A 19,430-nucleotide genomic window follows, 5' to 3' on the forward strand; every position below is an offset into this window, starting at 1 on the left:
TCAGACACAAAGATAAAGATGTTTGGCCAAATTCTCCCATTGGATCCAAAAATACCCTTATCAGCTGCTTTCAGGTGCTGGAGGCATCATATGCTACATGACTCCACCAAGAACCCCATCTAAAGCATCTAAAACATTAACAGGAGGGAGAGCTAATATTCATGCTGCAGACTGTGGCTAGAGGGCAGCAGATACACCTTTGGGAAGTTTTGTTTGGTGATAGTTCTCTCTGCTTTACCCTGGTGTCACCAATCAGCTGTACGCAGATTTCTCTTTAGCTATATGAGTGAGTAGAAACTTGAAGTGTCCTCTACACTTGCTCTGTGTTGGGTCACCGTGTTGAAAATGGGCGGGAACAATACTGATGATCATATTGATAGAGGCAATAAACAGCTATCTCGGTTGCATTTCTGTGATGTAACTGGTCTTAAAATACGGCCTGTAAAAGCTGCAGCCCAATAAATGGATCACAACTTGAGTCTCTCAGCAATTACTTACATTTTTAGGACAACATCTGAAAGCTTAGTTGAAAAAAGAAATTTAAATGCAAGCCTCACGAGGACGGTTGGAACCATCGGTCTTATGACGCGTGAACTGAAAGAAACAGGCATGCGCTCCAGCCCCCGCAGCAGGAAGGTAGAGTTGATGCACTGTTTTGGGTCAGTTAGTTTCATGTCCGTCACAGATTGATGTACCAGAGGTGTGGGAAGTGTTCTCTTAAGGATGCATTTAACTGAATTAAACTTAAAGTAAATCAGTCAGCGGGTCAGCGCTGTACTTTGTTCACATGATTTGTCTTCCTCTGCAGGCCCAGCAGGCTACAGATGGAGGGATTACGGTGCCCTCACCATCATTATGGTGGGCATCGCTGTTGGCTTCCATCAACTCTACAAAGTAAGTCGCATCCTTGTTCCCTTGCCCTCTTGACTATATCTCCTTATTGACTTTGTTTTTCCGGTTTTAAATTTTGTAATACATTACGCTCTGCATCCTTAGATTTGTTAGCACAGCGTCTCCCTGATATTACTTTTAGATTAGTATGCTTAGCAACGGCATCTGCTTTATGATTAATGTTATTTTGCATTAGAAGGTGTCTCTGCAGTACACAGCACCGCTTTACTCTTGTTGTTAAACCCGCCCCGTTTCATGTCAGAGAATGAGCTCATTTGAACTCCTTTTCAACTTCCCCATCACTGCTCCTCTTAGAGACGTATGCATGAATATTTCTTTCCTTCAAACGAATTTAGTTGCTAATGCAGCACAACAGCCATTTTCAACATCCTTCACAAAAACATCACTCTGGTTTTTAACAGGCTTAGCAGCCCTCCAACATAAGCTCGCGAGGCCTCTTTTCCCCGGTGATATTAATCCCACAGTGGTTGTTAGCAGCAGACTGAGTGGCATGTGGAAGCCATTACTCTCATTTTAGAGGAGCGCGGGAGCTCGCCCAGAGATGGCAGTTCTCCCCCGTATGTGTGCGAGAGAAGAAGAGAACGCACATCTACTACATATCTGCCTAGCTGACCCCGTCTGCCTTTCACATTGTTGCACATGCTCAGCCTCTCCACCTCCCCTGTCCCTGCTGTGGCCTTCCACCGATGCAAAGCCAGGCTCTTCCACTCCCTTCTTTCCTTGGTGCAGCAGTGTTTACCAGCCACTGGTCATCTGGGAAGCGGGATTCCCTGGCGGGACGGCACAGGTTGCTGTCATGTCACTGGCAAGAAGCGCCAGTCGCACCATATGCCCAAGCTTCTGCCCTCACTTTATTTATGTTGCGGCACACCTTGTAAACAGCAGATTCCCAGCAACCCACTTATTAATTACCACGTGTTGACACTCATTTAATCTTTTTCTCTAAAAAGTGTTTATTACTTGTGATCGCGTGGCTTCGTGCCACCTTGGCTGGAGAGAAAAACAGGCGCAGGTGGCACTGCTGCTCGCACTGAAGTAATCTTTATGCAAAGTTGCCACTACAAAGATGAGCAGATATTTCTGAATGACAGGCCAGGTCAGCGAGGCCGGCCAGGATCACACACGTGTGGATAGAGCTCTGTAGAGCTCAGCTCCAAGCTTGAGAATGAAACAACAAGAGCCACGTGCTTCCCATCGTCTGGTTTTATTCATTCAGTGGATAAAAACATGCTCATTTGGCCCTCAGACCTGCTATCATTTCTGTAGAGTTGTTTATTTAGCGGCAGAGAGACAATAAACATTGCATTGTTTTTGGTTTTGGGAGACTATTTCAGTGCCTGCCATAATGTTTTCCCTGCATGCCGCTGTCTCTTTCTGGCTGAATTTATAGCAAATATGTTTCAGGCGCTGCATTTGTACCTTTGTCTGTGCAGTTCAGTCTGTTTACTTCTCAATTCAAAAGTGTCATCTTTGCATTCTTTTTTCCTGTTGTTGTTTTCCAATGGAAAATATAAACGTCGGTCTAAAAATACTTGTCAGTCATACTTTGGAAGCGCCTAAAAAAGTGAATTGTTGCAATATCCACTTTTCTCACTGGTTCAATCAGACAGGAGTTTTGTGCACATGTACTTGAACGGGATTCTTGAACGCACCGCTGCTGAAAAGCTTTTATCTAATCAACTCTGTAAGACAATCAGGCAATTGTCCAGAATCCCAACGTATACCGCAGCATGGTACGGTGTCATAGGCCTCGTCTGCTCTCATCTTTCTGCCTCTTCCCGGCAGAGAGAAGTGTAATATTGTGCCATGCTTTTAATTGCAGAAATACATCCTTCCCCTCATTATGGGCAGCCGAGAGGACAAGAAGCATCTGCAGAGGATGGAGAACAACATTGCAGCAATGAGTGGCACACTGACACAGACAGGTGAAGATTAATATCTTCATCACTTTCTCCCTCCTTAACATTTTCCCTCATTTATCTGTCGCCAAAATCGGGGGGCCCTGCACGTTTTTAACAAATGACGCCGCTGTCATTTCGCTTTAATTTGAAATTGCTTGTTTACTGTCAGGCCCGGGCTCAATTAATTACGTTTCGCTGAAAAGCTCTTAACCTCGGAATATTAATGAGGAGTTGCAAAATGACAACTTTTCTTCCCCCCCACCACCACCGCCCCCACCATCATCACCATCCACCCTCTACTTCCCCCATAGGTGGCGAGAAAGTTCATTTTAATTTTTCCACGCGTGTCCGCGCTTCTGTGTGTGCGAACGTGCGCGCGGAGTGGCGCTGTGCGGCGTCTGGGCTCCGCGCTGGCCCTAGTGTGATTAAGTGCACGGTGACAGGTGCAGCTCCCATGTTGGACAGGTGAGGAATCTCAACCTGGCTGTCAGGCTCGGAGAGAGGGGGATGAGAAGTGGCTTTCTGAGCTCTTTGTCAGGATAATTAAAAATCCAGAGAGGCGTAAATGAGAGAGGCAATTTGAAAAAGTTTGGTCTTGTTAGCATTGGTGTTGAACCGGAGTCGGTCGCTGTTGAAAATAGGCATCTTCAGTTCAGAGCAGCGTGTCAGGGTCTCGGGAAAAACTCTGGAAAGGGATTTGGAGACTTGTTTTTCTGAAAGGTTGCTCATCAAGGCCTAACCAAGCTGTCACCAGATGAGAGACGGGGACAGACGCATCCTGGACAGGTCACGGGTCCGTCACACACACACACACACGAAGGAAACCAGGGAAAAAGGGAGGAAGGTACAGCCCCCTGCCCTCCACACAGAACGGCCCCAAGCTACGATCAGCATGAATTCCAAAGCAAAGAGCCGACTGTTTGAATAAAAGGAAGCGGAGCCAGGAAGGTTTTCCTATGAGCCACGAGAAAAGACGTTGTCCTTTGCTTAATTTCTCTCTGAATTTCAGCAAATACCCTCATGCCTTTGGCAAACAGACACAATTACAAGTTTAAACAGAAGCCTTCTTTGTTTGATTGTTCCTTCATCACCACTAAAACAAATAAAGTGTTTGCCTTTAGTGCACCTGTCAGAGATCATTATAACATAAATGGAAAAAATTGCCGCCCTTGTATCCAGTCACACCCGTCCCATTGTCCTCAGGCCGACGCGGGGAGACGCAGGGCAGCATCTGTGCCATTGCACGCGAGGTGTGCCAACCTGAATCTGATTAACAAATATATGCGCTTTTATGGTCATTTTGTCCCAACTATGCAAACACACTTTGCAAATCCTGCTTTGTTTGTCGGTAAAAACCAGGACGTCACAGCCGCGTCCTCCGGTTTTTGCCGGCAATGCGCGCCGTGCTCCACGGAGGCGAAACGCAGGTCTTCTCGTCCGTCATTGTGGGGGACTAATTTGCTATGACTGCAGTAGCCAAGGTGCTGTTACAGTTAATGACTGTTGTAGTTAACAGTTTGGGGAGAGGGGTTGCAATTACGCTGAGAGTTTTCTCCTTCTGCTTCCCCTTTGTCTTCCTCCTTCTCCTCTCGCTCACTCTCTCCTCGCCGCGCCGAGTAATAGCGAGCGACCGCCTGCCTCAGTGCCGCCAATTGCTTGAACCCCCCTTTTGTTAAAGTTCATGTATTTCTCTAGTGCCGGGCGCAATGAGGTGATGTCTCCTTTTGAATGAGGAGCACATTAGTCCCTCTCACCAGCACAAGCTCGAGAGTAGGGGGGGGGCCTTGACTCCCATTATGCTTTGCCTACAACTTCACACAGACAATTAATGAACGGATCTTGGAACTTCTTCAGCGCGCCCAGGCTGTAATGGAATTGCCTGGGTGTTTGGCCACTCTCTGACAGCGGGAGCCATATTGGTGGCCAGCTGGTCATGGCAGACGCAGTCGGGGCCGGACATATGTAGCGCACATAGCGTCGAAGTATTTATTGAATAATTCACCGAAATTCACAACGCGCATCCTCCGCAGCAGCTGCGGGGCTCACCCGTCATCCTGTCGCCGATTCATGCCCGGCCAGCATCGCCCGCTTCATTATTCTTGGCTCGGTGTCTGTGATCAACGCAGGAAGGCGTTTTTGTCGAGCACCCCGGCGCTACGGAGAAGTGAACTCTGCGGCCAGACTGCTGAAGCGGCTGAAAAGCGGTGCCAGCGGTAATTGAGGAGGCGCAACTTTACAGGCTGGCGGACTGACCCGCACATCTGGATAAGCTGTTCCCCGGTGACGTGGAGGCAGAGTTAATCGGGCCTGTTTTGGGTTTACCGTGCACACCCTGCCATAGAAACACCTTTATTTAAGCCAAGATGGCTGCACGATTTGATTTTAATTGCTCTTCTCATAAGGCCGCTCGCGATCTGCGCCTCAAACAGAGCAGCAGACTCCAACTCTTCGCTCTTTCTGCCCCCCCCACCAGTAATCCTGCTCATACTCGTATCCCGTAGGATTCTGCGAGTATGAAAAGATCAAAAGTTTCAGCACCCCACCCATATTGATACAACTCCACCCATTTAAACACAGGTGTCACTACAAGATATTAGCTCCTTTGAAAGATCAAATATTTTGTGTGTGCGCGCGTGTGTTGGTTTTTCAAAAGAAACGCAGCCTTCAAGGCCTGACTCTACCTTTTGTCCTGGCCCGAGTTAATGCGGGAGGAAGGTTCTCTACATCCCGTCCAGCCGGCTGCAGCTCAGGCTTTTAACCATCGGCCTGACAACCTCAGCAGCGGGCCGCCACAATATCTGTTGATGTTAATCCTATTAGGCTTGATTTAACACTTTACACGCCCGTGATTTATATGAATGTTTATTGGTTTTCTGTAATATAATCAGCTCGGGGAAACTTAATGCATTGTTTGGTAATACACGCGTGACTGGAAGCAGGGGGCAACAAACTGTGCCCGGTGTTATTTGAAATCATACACCCTCGTCCAACACCAACACTTGAACTAATTCAATCTTCAAAGTCAATGGAAAAAGAACAATATTTATTAGGATTAGGGGGGACATTTTGTCTGGCAGCCTCCTCCCAAATGAGAGGCTTGTTTTTTCCTTTGTTGATCGTTTGAGGATTTAAGATGCATTAGAAGGCAGTGTCTGGGTGGATAATGGAAGGTTGGAGACTGTTATTTGATTTAAGTTCAGGCACTAGAGATTAATATCTCCATCCTATGTGCCCCCCCACCCCTTCTCGCACCCTCTACCCTCAGTGCCTCGGACCAAAAAGCTGCGACTTAAGTTACCGGGTATTAGCTTTGATTACACTTCTAGGAGGACAGCTTTGTTCACTGACACAGGCTCAGTCCCATTCGGCTCTTGTTATCACATTCGGAAAGAAAAATGTTGAGTTTTGTGGCATCAAAGCAAAGTTATCATGCAGACTTACGACATTGTACGCCCCCCCTTGTCCCCACAGTAAGCCAGCTGCAACAGACCCTGGTCTCCATCCAGGAGCTCCTGGTCCAGCAGCAACAGAAGATCCAGGAGCTCAGTCGGGAACTGTCTGCGGCCGAGGTAACCTCCCTCGATCACTTAAATCAGATGTAACTGTATTTTAAAAATGTATCTTATTTCATAGTTTTTATATCTTGAGTGTCGCTGAGGAGCTAATAAACAACGTTGTTGGTCGATGAGGAGGATTGAAAGGGGCACTTGAGGCCTCTCCGCACTTGCCCTGAGTCATAACTACCTAAGACGACCTATCAGGTTGTATATCATCAGACACGAGCTGCAGAGCAGCACCGAGCATCTCATCATGGGACCATAATCTTAACCATATTGTCGTTTCTCCTCGTCATGAGTTTTATAGGCAGTGTTTATAAACTGCTCCGATTTCTAAGCCTTCAGTTGAACCAGGCAGAGCGATTGTTCTTGAAACTTATGTGCTTGGATTAAATGTTGCATGCTTTTTATACCACCACCCATAAATCGCTTTATGATCTCCAGGATCTAAAAAAAGGGCCTTGGAAGAGACAATCCCAGCCAATGTTTTATGTCCTCAGCTTGTTAACCACACGAGTGTTTCGCTGTAGCATCTGGATATCGCAGCAAAACATATGCCGACACATCTGCCGCGGCACAAACCAGTAAGAGCAACGTGACGCTCTTCCCGTGATGGCCTTCGGAGTCTGTAACGGATTTTGGGATGTTTGGGGTTCCCAGTACACCATCGCCAGAACTATCCAAAGTTTTCTTGTCGGCCCACTTTAAACAATGAGTCGCCTTCTGCATGAAGGACCGCTGTTTTGTTTTTTGTTTTTTTTTCCCCTTTTCATTTGTCATCTCCAAATTACAGATGGAATTAAATAGTGTCTACTTCATTTGGTATGAGTGCCTTGTTGGACAGCATTCGTGTTTAAATGTATAATTTACATCAAAACACCCATTAAACAAATCATAAAGTCTGCTTTATGGCTACGGCGGTGATCTTAAATTTTCCCTATGAGTCGGCACACGGCCCTCTCTTGTCTCAAACCGGGGGGGGGGGAAATTGGGGAAATTGTTTTCAGGTCCAGGCGGTTTGACGAGAAACACATGTTGGAAGCGGCGAGCTACTTATCATTTGCTGCTTGCGGCTTTGGGGGTTTGCTTCGCCACGCTGCACAAAGTGTGCCACGCTTCGCAATTATACCTCTTGGCGTGGAAACGGGCTTTTTAACCTGAAACACATGGACGGCTTCTGTTTCCTCAGCTGCTAAGAAAACACTTTGCGCGCTTTGGAAGCCGCCCAAACGCGCGCCGCTTTTACCGTCCCTTAGCCGGGGACCTCATTATGGATGTGGCTTCAGACAGACTGACTCATGTCCACACTGAAAACGCACGCCGGTGATGCACGCGTCTATTTCTGAAACTTGTGTCAGAGGGATAAATTCTGCCTCGCCGCGATTCAGCAGCCGAGTGTGCTTTTGCTCCATTATCATTACAAATCTGCCTTTTAACCACGTTTGCCCCGCTGCCTCAGCTCACTGATCGTTCCCTTTATTAGTAGACACCATGTAGAAGATTAGAAACTGCCGCTACGCTCGCGCCAGACAAACCGCCATCGGGAAAGTGCATAAATAGAGTGAAATCAATTGCACTGTAGCAGTGTTTCCACTCAAAAACACTCCACTGGGGACTTCCTTTTGAAACTAATTCCATCATAAATATACATGCATTACACGAAAGCGCACTGTCTGCCGGCGGAGTAACTGTGAATTAATTTGCCTTCAGACACTCTTAAACAAGGCTTGTTAAAGATCTTATCTCGTTGCTAATGGTCCACAGGCATTTATCTTCATTTAGCCAGATGCGTTACCGTCCTCGGCTGCTGGAGCTGATAATCTGCCTTTTTTTCTTTTTTTTTTGCTTGTAAAATATATAATGTACATTTATGCAGACGTGTGTGTTTTGTTTTTTTATGTCTCGCTGAAAGAGAACCGGCGCAGTCGCACCCCCAGCCGAGCCGGCCTCGCTGGGATTTTGCAATGTCAAAGGCGACGCGGCGAGATGGCCTGTATGTATCAAACTCATTTGGAACCGCGGGCGTTTTCCTTCAGCTAATTCCGTGCCTGGAAATCTTTTAGCTCATATAGCAATTAATTTGTAAAAAAAAAAAAAAAAAGAGAGAGGAAGCAAAAATCCAGCCTTATTATCCAGGTGCCTTTGGGAGGCGAAGGATTAAGATGGTTCTAATGAGGTGGCAGCTGTAATAAGAGTGTCTTCAGCCAGCCAGAGCGCCACCTTAAACTACAACTCCTTATCAGAGAGGTGTAGGAGTCGATAAGAGCCCCCACCTTACAGGAAAAAGAAAAAAAAAAACCCTCCTACCCCTCATTGCCTCTTTTTCGCTCTTCCGTGACTTCTCCTCCTCTGCCTCCCTCCTTTCACTGTAAATGAGTCTGATCCCTTTTCAGATGTGATTCAATTAATTTCTCTTAGATTTAATTACAAGCGCAAGCGTCCAAGTTATCCCTCTGCCCTCGATAGGGGGTCCACGTTTCTTAACAAGCTTCCACTGTCGAGTCAGGAGAGTCTTAATTACAGTTTTTACTCCGCTTTTATCCCTCTCTTTCTCCCTCTCCTCCCTCCGGTCCCCCCCTCGCTCCATCTCTCTCTCCCACGTTTGTGTTTCTTATTCAGGACTGTGAAGCGGGAGCAATTATGCACATCAATAGTTTTGGGCCCGAGACCTTTAATCAGCACACAATGTCCTGACATGACGCTTTGTCACAGGTCACCTTTGTCTACAACTTATTCATTACAGGAAAGGAGGAAGTTCTCCTTTAAGAGGAAAATACGTTGAACCGTGCAAGCCGATTAAAATCAGCCATTTTTTTAACGTGTTTTTCTTTTAATGCTTTTTAATTCCCACAGTCCAGGAGGGATTCTCATGCCGGAGGACTTTGGAGCAGCCACCCTTTGGGCTGTGAGGCTTCGTCCTATGACCCGCTGAGTCAGACCTTGATTGCTGCTCACGTGGCGCTGGTCCAGTCAGCAGCTCAGCCTGTTGTTTTACATAACACAAATTCAATAACGCCCCCAAAACACTTTTTGCTTTGACCAGTGGGCGTTGAACCATGCGAATTGCTTCCTCCAGTCCAGTTTTCTACCTGTCGCACCACTTTTAATCTCTCTCTCTTTATCAGAACTCGTTATTTTATAGCTCCCAGTCAAAGTCCTGCCTATCCCTAAAAAAAAGTGCTGCCGAGACAGATTTTTGGCACCAATTTGCCTTTCAAATGCGCCGGACTAGTTCACGGCACACCGGTGTGTGCGATAACACGCCTTTGATGAAAGACAAAAAGAACAAAACAAAGTGCTAAGCTATGGTCTGCCTTCATGAATGTGGCCATTGTTGAAGGTACAGTCATTATCCAAAACACCGGACGCCGCTCTGATCTGTTCTAGATAGTAAAGAAAATTATGTAAAAACAGCTCGATTTGCACCCACTGGACTCTGCGCGCAGCCGAGGCCAACAAAGGTGACCATCGGCGGGCTGATTGTCCTCTTTTCTGTCACGGGCGGTCGGCAGTTGTCGGGTCGCCATGGTGACGGACGGTCCGACGGGCTTTCAGCATTTGCATTTGCCATATTTGTTTACTTTGTGGCCGATGTCTTTTACCCCCGAACAAAGCTTTTTTTTCAATAGTTTGTGTTGTGAAACCGAGCACATAAGAGTTGTTGAAAAGGCCGTGTTGACTTTTGCTGCACGCGACCTGAATGGCGCAGGTGTGTGTGTTTGTGTGTGTGTGTGTGTTTAAGAGGGTGAGAGGAACAATTAAGTGTTTCATTTGTGGCTGTCTTGTAGGCAGCATCTTCAACCAGCCGCATCCTGGACAACCAAACAGTTGGAGAGCTGAAGGCTGAGATCGCCTCGCTGAAGGGTTTGCTGCTTGGCAGGTAAAAACGTCATTTCAGGACCCAGAAGCCATCATGAGACGGGGCAGAGGTGTGTTTGTTTAAAGGCGGGAACTCGCTGTTTCAAAGGCAGTTCCAGGATGGAGTCTATTTGATCCAATGAACAACAGTAAACATCAGCTTTGACCAGATGGTCCCTTCATATCCATTTCAACTGTCGCTTAAACTCACACTTCCTATTTTGGGAGATTGCACCACATGAAACATGCGCGGGAGGCAGAGTGAGCATGTTGAATCCAGGTAAAGGCCCGCCTGCTTCCTGTCTGGCACAAGTCGTCCAGGAAGCTGCAAGAAGTTTCATTTTACAACAGTGGCGATGGTTAGAATTCGGGTCAGAGCTTTGAGGAAGGCAGAAGCCTCTTCTAAAGGAAGAGTCGGCGTGCAGGCGATGTTTACATCTTAAAAAAAGAATCGCAGTTAATTACAGGCTCATGCACTCGTCGCACAATCATCACCTCAGATGTGTTTCATCTACTGTCTGCTGCACCGTTTCAGGCTGAAAATCGGTTTGTTTTAACGCCTCCACCGCGTCGAGCTGCCACAGCTGTTCTCCCTTTCTGAGAGCCCACGTATAGATGAGAAACCATCCACGTGGCCTTTAGAACTGCCTCTGGATCCGCTGGCGCTTTTTAGTTTTTGCCAGGATCAAATTTGATCTCCTGCGCGTTAAGGCTGCAGTAATATGCTGCCGAACGTCCCCTCATTGTTTCCAGCTTTGTTCCTCAATCTAGTCAGACGCAGCCCGGCTCCGTCGGGCCCATTAGCATGCATGATTATGTATCAGTGTCCATAATGAAGCCCCAAGTAAGAGGGTACATCACAAAACGGCGGGCGGGGATGGAAATTGCCTCAGAACTGTCTAGTTGAGCATGTTTAGTTCCCCTCGTACATTCTAATGAGCAATAATCCCTTTGTCATTTGCTTTCTTGACTCCTTCGTGACTCTCACAGTGAGTTTTCTGGCAAAGGCTGGAATCACAAACTCGAGGCTGGGTGTCGCCATCTGTCTCTGCTGTTAAAACAAATGATTCCAATCATCTTGGAAGCCTCTTTTCCCCCTTTCATCACCACAAAGAGCTGAAGGCATTATGCTTCAGCGTTGTTGTTTTATCTTAAAAGCTGCGGCGGATGTTAAAACGGGAAAAAAGGGGAATTCTCAGCGCCTCCCTTCCAGGTGCGATGAACATCTGGAGGACGTCTCTCTTAGTCAAATACGGAGCTTTGTGCTAACAGAAGCTGGTGCGAAAGGCTTGTTTTTTACTCCTGAAGTGGTCGGTGAGGGACGATGACGTCGTAGGACACTTTCACACGTCCTTTCCCCTCCTTCTCTGCAGGAAGCAGTTCCCGTCCACTCCCAATCTTCCCAAGATTCCCTCGTGGCAGATTCCCCTGAAGACGGCCTCGGCGCCCGACTCGCCCTCGGCCAACAGCAGCAGCGACATCTCCCCCGTCAGTAACGGGTCAGCCAGCTCCTCCCCCGTCAAAGACGGGCACCAGGGCGACGCGATGGGAGGGCCCGACGGCGCCCCCGTCGCCAACGGAGACGCCGCGGCCCCGGGCCTCGTCGCAGCGCTGGACCCCAAGGACCGGGTCCGCATGGAGGTGCAGGGCGGAGAGGAAGAGGAGGAGGATGTAGGATGCGGGAAGGAAGAGGAAGAGGAGGACGGCCCGAGCATGCCGGATCGGAGAGGTGGTGATGGACAGATTAATGAACAGGTGGACAAACTGAGGCGGCCCGAGGGAGCCAGCAGCGAGTGCGAGGTGGATTAAAAAAAAAAAAGAAAAGGGAGGCCCCTCTCCAAACACAGCTCCTCTCCTTCCTCCCTCAGCCACTGACAGCTCCTGTCTCATTCCGCTCCTCTCTCCGCTCGCACTGCTCTTAAAGCCGCCGTCTCCGTCTGTTTCCACTCGTTTCTCCAACATCTTAATCTCCGGCGAGCCGAGCAGCGAGCGTGGGCGTGAGAAGAAGCTAAACTGACAAATATTGGAGTGTCTTCTTGACACAGCTTACCTCAATTTACTTTTCACCGCTCAGATTAAATGACTACATGCCGATTCAATTACCGAGCCGTGACGTCTCTTTGAAAGGGTTCTAGTCACATCAGAAGCACCGGGGGGAAAAAAAAGAACACGCGCAGTTCAGCGAATATACGACCCACCGCTTTTAATTTCCACGATGAGATTAGATAAGCCGCAGCTTCACCTTAGCCCGTCTGCAGTGCGTCTGCGGGTCAGGAGTCATATGCTGGTGCTCCGGTCTCCTCAGAGCGGCATTAGCAGCCCCCCCCCCCTCCCACTGACGGCAATAGGAGAGGACAAGCTCTACCAGAGCCGAAGCTTTTAGCCTCTTTTATGTGTCCTTTCGCATTGGTGTCACTCTGTCAATAATTCACAAGGCCAGCAGGGTGGCATTTGGGTGAAATAAAAGCCCTGAAATTCGAGATTAGAATGTGATGACGGGCTTTGTTCCGCGGCTGGTGTCAGCACGCTCAGGAGTGGAGGGGGGGGGGAAGATAAATGTTTTTCCTCTTTTTCATCCTGGGCTGAACGGCGCATCGTTTGAGCCCGGCAGTGGAGGAGTAAAATAATAATAATAAAAAAGGAAAAAAAAGAGCCCAGGCCGTCTGCTGCGCCGTATCTGTGTCTCCAGCAGAGCGGCTGATTCGGTTTGTGAAGTATGTTAATAATCAAATGATCAACAAATAACAGATGTATTAGTTCATGCAGCTTGAAATGTCAAGGAGGCTAAAAGCGGAAATCTAATACAGAAAGCCCAGTTGCATTGGATTATTTTTCCGTGACAAACCCTCCGGTCCAAATTACGTAGGGCCTCCTACAGTGAGTAATCTTTACAGAAAACGGCGCCAATATTTTTGTAATTAAGCCGGAGTGAGACGCAGAAGGCTGCCATGGATGCAAGTTGCAGAAGCTCTATCACGGCTTTTTCTTTTCTTTTTTTTTTTTCCCAGTGGGGGTGGATGAAGGAAATTTTTTTTGTTTTTTTTAAAGTTTCATGATTGAAAAGGAAAGTAATAAATGAATGCTTGACTTATTGAATGAGTCACTTTGTCTCCAGCTAACCCGAGTCCACCACTAAACGAGGCTAATGCGCCGTTTTTCGGAGCGCGAAGGTCGGCGGTCGCCGATCTCGGCAGTGATTTCTATTGCTGATGTGTTCATCGTTGTATAAAATGAGATAATGCTGTAAAATAAACTGTTTTTATTTAATAGATTTGACACAACGCGCTTTTTTCCCCTCAACTACTGTAGTTCTGCTGATCTGTCTCTGTGAGCTGTTGAATTTCCATCGTGATTGTCAATAAAATAATTCTATTTTATCTGACGGAGAAGCCCTGATATTTTCATTGGAAACCAGAACGTCGGGTCACAAAAGGTGAGGATAAATTGTGTTTTCCTGTTTCCTTTTATTGGATCCTACAAATTAAGTGACATATTTAAAAATGTCATAAATCAGCCGTTATAACAAATTTGCCCAGTCAAATTAGAAGAACTTCAGAATTATTTGAAGTGTAATTTGTTTTCCCTACAAGCAGTTTTTATGCATGCAGGTAAAATTAGGAAACTGTAATAAAAAGACTCAATATTTGCATTCATTGAATATTTAACTTTGACTTAATTATAAATCAAACATAGGAGAACACTTTTTCATATGAGCAACTCAAAACAAAAGGAACAAAAATCAGTAATACCATTGTTTTGGGTTTTATTACTTCTGAATTCGGGTTACGGCCCATCTTTACAGTATTTTACTGGCATTTTACCAGACAAAGCAGCCGTTACTGTAAAGTTTACAGTGACTTTTCAAGCAGTCTCGCTCAGCAGGGACTTTTTTATTTGTACAGTTGGATCAACAGTTTTGGTTTCTGTTGTGTCAGTTCAGACGTGACATAAAGCCAGAGTCAGCCTATTTAAACACTTCATGCATTTTATTTCGTGCACGCTGGGATGGGCTGAGCCACAGTTACAAGGTAACAATTATTTTTCTTAGATGAAGCTAAAACGGGCAAATGTTGCTCGAAAGGCGTGATTCATAACTAAAATTGCAGTTGGTGTGCTGGTTTGTGATGACCTGGGTTGTCTGACGTCAAGCACGTACGCTCGGGTTCTAGTTGGGGTTTGATGTTGCTCCTGTGTGACAAATACGGTACTTCCTGTTTGAGTGTTGTCTGTAAAGATGGTAGAGATTAACAACACGGTAACGCCACATGGAGCTAGGACGCTAGCTAAAGATAAAACTAGCTGTGTTTGCAGAGGGAAAGAGACTCACAAACGGCTTTAAGCCCTCACCCAATGACCCAACATATCCTGCGGATCCAAGTATGCAGAGATGTAGATGTGCTTCAGCTTTAGCATATTTACGTCTGAGGAAATCTGCTCAAAAAGGCCCACTTCTGCTCATACGGCTTATATTCCAAATATTTCCATACATTGTCAAGCATACGAATTTAATTTATCAAGGCCCGAAAGATCAATAGTGTTTCACATATTGATGAGGTGTATAAACTTCTCCGCGGTTCGATACCACATCCCTTTGTAATCCATTAACCTCTCCCTGGAGTTCAGGCAGCCCCAGATTTATAGTGACCTGCTGTAATAAATCCACTTGTACATCATTTAGCGTCTTAGGGGATTTGCATTGCATTGCTGCAGAAAACACCATCCATCCTACACTCATCATAAACACCAGGAAAGTCTGAAAACGCCTCCTCCTTTAAGGGTTTCCTCGGAGCTGGTGTTCTGGCAGCGCCTCCCTCCGTGGTAGTGCAGTGAGGGAGCGCTCGTCCGAAAGCAACACCTTGGTTTTGACACCATTTGGCTCCCCAGTTGGGAGCCTTCACCTCATCAATCATGCTGCTAAACAGAGAGCAGTCAATAGGATGGCGTATCGATGCGCTCTGAACTCCATTGTTCCCAGGAACTGAGCACTCAGCAGGTTAGAGGGCCCGGTGTCTCCTCGGATCAATGCAAGGGTTGTTAGCCCGCCGCAGCCAGTCGGAGGGTTAGCGGGACTCGGTCTGCCAGGCGCGCACATCATTTTCACTCCTTCGGGTCTCCTTCCCGAGTCCTTGGAGGTTGATCCGAGGCCAGATTTTTGTTTGGTTAGTTCACACGCAAATGGCTCTGATGGTGTCTAGCTCCACCAGCAGGGGGCGCTCTCTTAGAGAAAAATGCTTTAAAAAAACTGCTTTAGCCCAGAAAACCGCATTTGCTTCCCACAGGCACCGGAATACTCGGTCCGTTGGAGCGTCCTGGTGTCAGACTGCACCATACATTGCACCGTCCCTGTCGTGTGAATTGCTTCTATTATTTGCATCCTTCCGCTCAACGCACCCGCTGCCCCCGCCGCTGCTGTGGAAGTCCTCCGAGTAGAGCTGCATTCACACCTCCAGTTCACTATTCACACATGCAGCTGATAACGTCAGGATTAGCGAGCATGTGTGAAAGAGCTGAGTTCCAGAATGAAGAGTTGTAAAATTTGGAGGAGACCCTGTTCCATCATGTCCAAACACAGGTTGCGTCCATCCACTGGGGCGTTTGTGGTGACAGCAAAGAACAGTGGGTTACCTCCAAAAGCTCTTCCCAGCAGCTTAGTAGCGCTGATTCACCGCTGAACAAGAGCTTCTACCTGGTGAAAATGAGGACATTTGACAAGTCAAGGTCACCTGGGGGGGGGGGGGTTGCTTGTATAAGGCTTCTGCGTGGGCCCGGACAGCGCGGTCATGAAGCACTGTCATCACTCGCTATAGAAACGCTCAACCATCAGGTGGGATCACATTGCCGCCCCCTGTGACGCTTGATTTCTCTCCTGGCACGGGTTCAAATTCAAACGGGTTCGGCGGAAATCTGCTGGGGTGCTTTAGAACCCGATGGAAGCGCTTCTTTCACCTTATTGACAGAAAAGAAAACAGGGCCTGTGGGTTCTGTTACAGACTGTCGGGGGGTGGAGTGACATAAAAAGGCACAAATGGTAAAATGGCGCCGCCAGAGAGGGGTGATTCGATTATCCACGGAAGGGCTTCGGGCACCGGCGGGGCAACAGGTGCAGCCTTTGCAAATACTGCTGCAGATTAGAATAATCACCTGAAGAGGCCGAGCGGGGACGACACTCTCTTCTTCATGTTCATTCTGCACGTTCAACCTTTGAGGACCTGGCTGCAGATATCTCCTGCAGTCTAAACAGCATTTTAGGAGAGGTTAGCACGCTAAGGCTAACAAGCTAAGGGAAGCCGCTAAAGGAAGGGCGCTAAAGGGAAAAAGCCAACAAACCCGGACGGGTGTCCAGCTCCCACCCACCAAAGAAATTAGGTAAAAAATTGAGCATCAAGCAATGATTTTGATCAATTTTACAGTTGATAAACTTCATTAGCAAACTGCCTTTCAATCAACTTCTTGGACCAGGAGTGAACAAAGTGTTCCGCCCTTGGCAGCGCCTTTTACTCGGAAGCCTGCGAGCTGCCAGCTCGTTTTTGGTGCAGAGATTAAAGCAAAACTGTAATAATCATAAAACACAGGCTGGCATTTCAAATAATCAGGACACATCAGAGTCCCAAGTCCATCTGAATGTTCTGCACGGGGACACGGTTCTTCCAGGACCCAACCGTCACCCCTCAGAGTCACGTGTCGGTGTTAACGGGTAAAGAAGGACGGTCCAGAGGGGGGGAAAAAAGAGGGGGAAGGCACATTTGTTGACCTTGTCCTCCAGAATTGGCACGGACGTTCACAGCGAAACACAACCCACATTTTCGTGCCCTTAGCAAGAAGGAGAGGGAGTGCAAAAAAATAATCCCAAAATCCCCCGGTGGACACTCACTGTCTTGTTTTGGAGGGTCTGCGGGACTCACAGAATTCTTTGGGTAACACAAACCCGCAGTGAATGATGGACATTTTCTATTATTAGCATCCGCAGAATCTCCTCAACCTTTGCTTCTTCCATGCTACAAATATCACATTGCTGATGTATTCCATATTAAATTACTGAGTTTTACCCGAGCGGGGCTGTGCAGTGTCTGTTATCAACAACCATAATGTGGAAGATTAGCGCACACATGACGTCCACCTGTTGCCCGGCTCTCGTTTATGAAGGTCACAGCTGCGATAGCCAAACCGGTCTTTTTAAAGGCGCTGCTAACGTTTGTGGGACGGGGGAACACAGGAAGGGGGGGCGACTTTGCTGCTCCATTTTACAGAAATACACGTGATTGTAATGTTTAATTTTAAATGTGTCGCGCCGCAATCTAGCAACCGAAAACAGCGCAAAACCTCGGAGCGGTTTTCCCAGCGCGGCTGTGTGGATGGCGCCATTTTCTCATCCGACCCATTTTCCTTCCTGTTTAAGAATCGGCTTTCAACTATGGCTTGTAGTTGTCTTCGCGGCGGTAGCGTGCTGATTCAGGAGGTTTGGGGAATTATTAAAGCGGGTTATTACAAAGAGGCGGAGCAAAAACTGTTCTTTTAGTGGGAATTCCCTTTCTTTTCGCCTGAGATGGAATCATGTTGGTCTGGTTCCGTTGGACCGTTTAAAGATGCCATTTTTAGTTTTTCCGCTTCTTCCCTCAAGCGAAATGATTCCGATCCACTCGGAATCAAGCCGGGCCTGACCCGTGTTGCCCCCCCCTTCCCGTTGCACCTATGTGGGAGCGTCACCGTCTTATCTATACATTAGTTGTCCTTGTGGTTGCAACGTAAGGAGCGCTAAAACACCTGCTTCCCAACTGTCCGGGCCTCTGAAACCGCCCGGAGACGTGGCTGCCGGCCAGGCCCCTTCACCAGCCCTCCCACTCGTGTCTGCTGGTCCTCATCTCCTACGCTGGCAGAGCTGTGTTTAACTCTGGGGACGATTGATCCGTGGCGATGGGCAACCTGAAACAAATACAAGGCCCTGTTTGGCATCTCCCAGCAGACGTTTATGCCACGGGCTTGACAGGAGTCCCCTTTTTTATAAGCTGTTTAAAGGATTTAGCTGTTAATCTTTCCTTCGGTTACATTGCAGCCTCCGATATTTCGGAATTTGTTCACGTCAAACACGAAACTGGGTTTTTCTTTTTTCTCCCCTTTGAAAACACACAAATGCTGAACAGTTGTAATAAGCTGTTGTAATAACTACAACTGGCTCCACTGTCCTTTCCTAGAATTGAGGAATTGTCTTCCACCGGGTGACCGGGGCGACGGGGACGAGGTTCTAGTGGCCGTTTAGGCCCGTCAGGTTAGGAACAAACAACCTTTGCTGCCTTATGTGGTCCTGTTGGTTGCAGCAGAGTTTGGTTTCAATGGATCTGATATCTGATCTGTGGCTTTGTTATTGATTATTCCTGACTGTCAGGTTTATTCTCTGTTTATTAAGTATTACACACCAAACTCCATATTCTCACCTCCATCTCTGTGGTGAAGGTGTTTTAGTGTTAAAACCTGGGGAAATTGGTGAATGTCTTTTCTTTTCTACAGGGTGATTATTGATAAATTCCCTCTGTGCTAGTCTCGGTCTCCAATATGTCACAAATTGAAACAATCGTTTTAAATCCATCTGATTCCGATGTGTCGTTACGGCATTAATGGCGTCTGTGTGCCGCGTCGACTTCAACGTATTGAAAATTGGATTTTTCCGGCCTAACCGATCGGTGGAATTTAATAATCTGTTCGGCAGGTTCTGAGTCCTGACATTTAAACAATGTTTTACAACCAAACATTCCGTTCATGACCGGATCCCTTCTGGAGTTTCACCCTGATGCTCCTCTACGCGACTTCATCGGGGTTTGATCCGGTTTTTCCGGTTTCTGCGCTCAAAAAGAGAACAAAAAAAGCCCACAATGCTGTTATTTGTTTTTCCTCCAACTGAATGTTCCAGCAGGACTCACTCAAAAGAAAAGGTGTTGAAAGGCAAACATTTGTAGGCGCGCCGCTCACGGAAGAACGCGAGGCGTGTTTACGGGAAAGAACCAGGAATCACAAACTGATCTGGAACACAAACAAGGCGACGTTGGAAAAAAACCCACAAATCCAATTAGCACTGTTTTGATTAGAGGATCGGGTCGTCGAGGGCCCTGGCCCGCCGCCCAAACCACACAGCACCGGCCCCTCATTAATCTTGGTCCCGTGGCAGCGACCCGGCCACCAGTCCCAACCCCAGGCCTGGCTCCAGAGCCCT

The 19,430-nt window shown here is 47.4% G+C and overlaps 1 protein-coding gene across 1 annotated transcript in view; it reads left to right on the top strand.

The window, feature by feature from the left end:
* Positions 1-13,610, top strand: part of pex14 (peroxisomal biogenesis factor 14) — a 36,402-nt gene extending 22,792 nt beyond the window's left edge. The window contains exons 5-9 of the mRNA XM_057042014.1: positions 809-894; positions 2,735-2,837; positions 6,285-6,382; positions 10,159-10,250; positions 11,602-13,610. Coding sequence (XP_056897994.1) covers positions 809-894; positions 2,735-2,837; positions 6,285-6,382; positions 10,159-10,250; positions 11,602-12,037 — 815 coding nt within the window. The 3' untranslated portion in view covers positions 12,038-13,610. The remainder of the gene's footprint in view (positions 1-808; positions 895-2,734; positions 2,838-6,284; positions 6,383-10,158; positions 10,251-11,601) is intronic.
* The last annotated feature ends 5,820 nt before the right edge of the window (positions 13,611-19,430 follow it).

Source organism: Takifugu flavidus, chromosome 8, assembly GCF_003711565.1.
Source record: "Takifugu flavidus isolate HTHZ2018 chromosome 8, ASM371156v2, whole genome shotgun sequence".
Taxonomy (NCBI): Eukaryota; Metazoa; Chordata; class Actinopteri; order Tetraodontiformes; family Tetraodontidae; genus Takifugu; species Takifugu flavidus.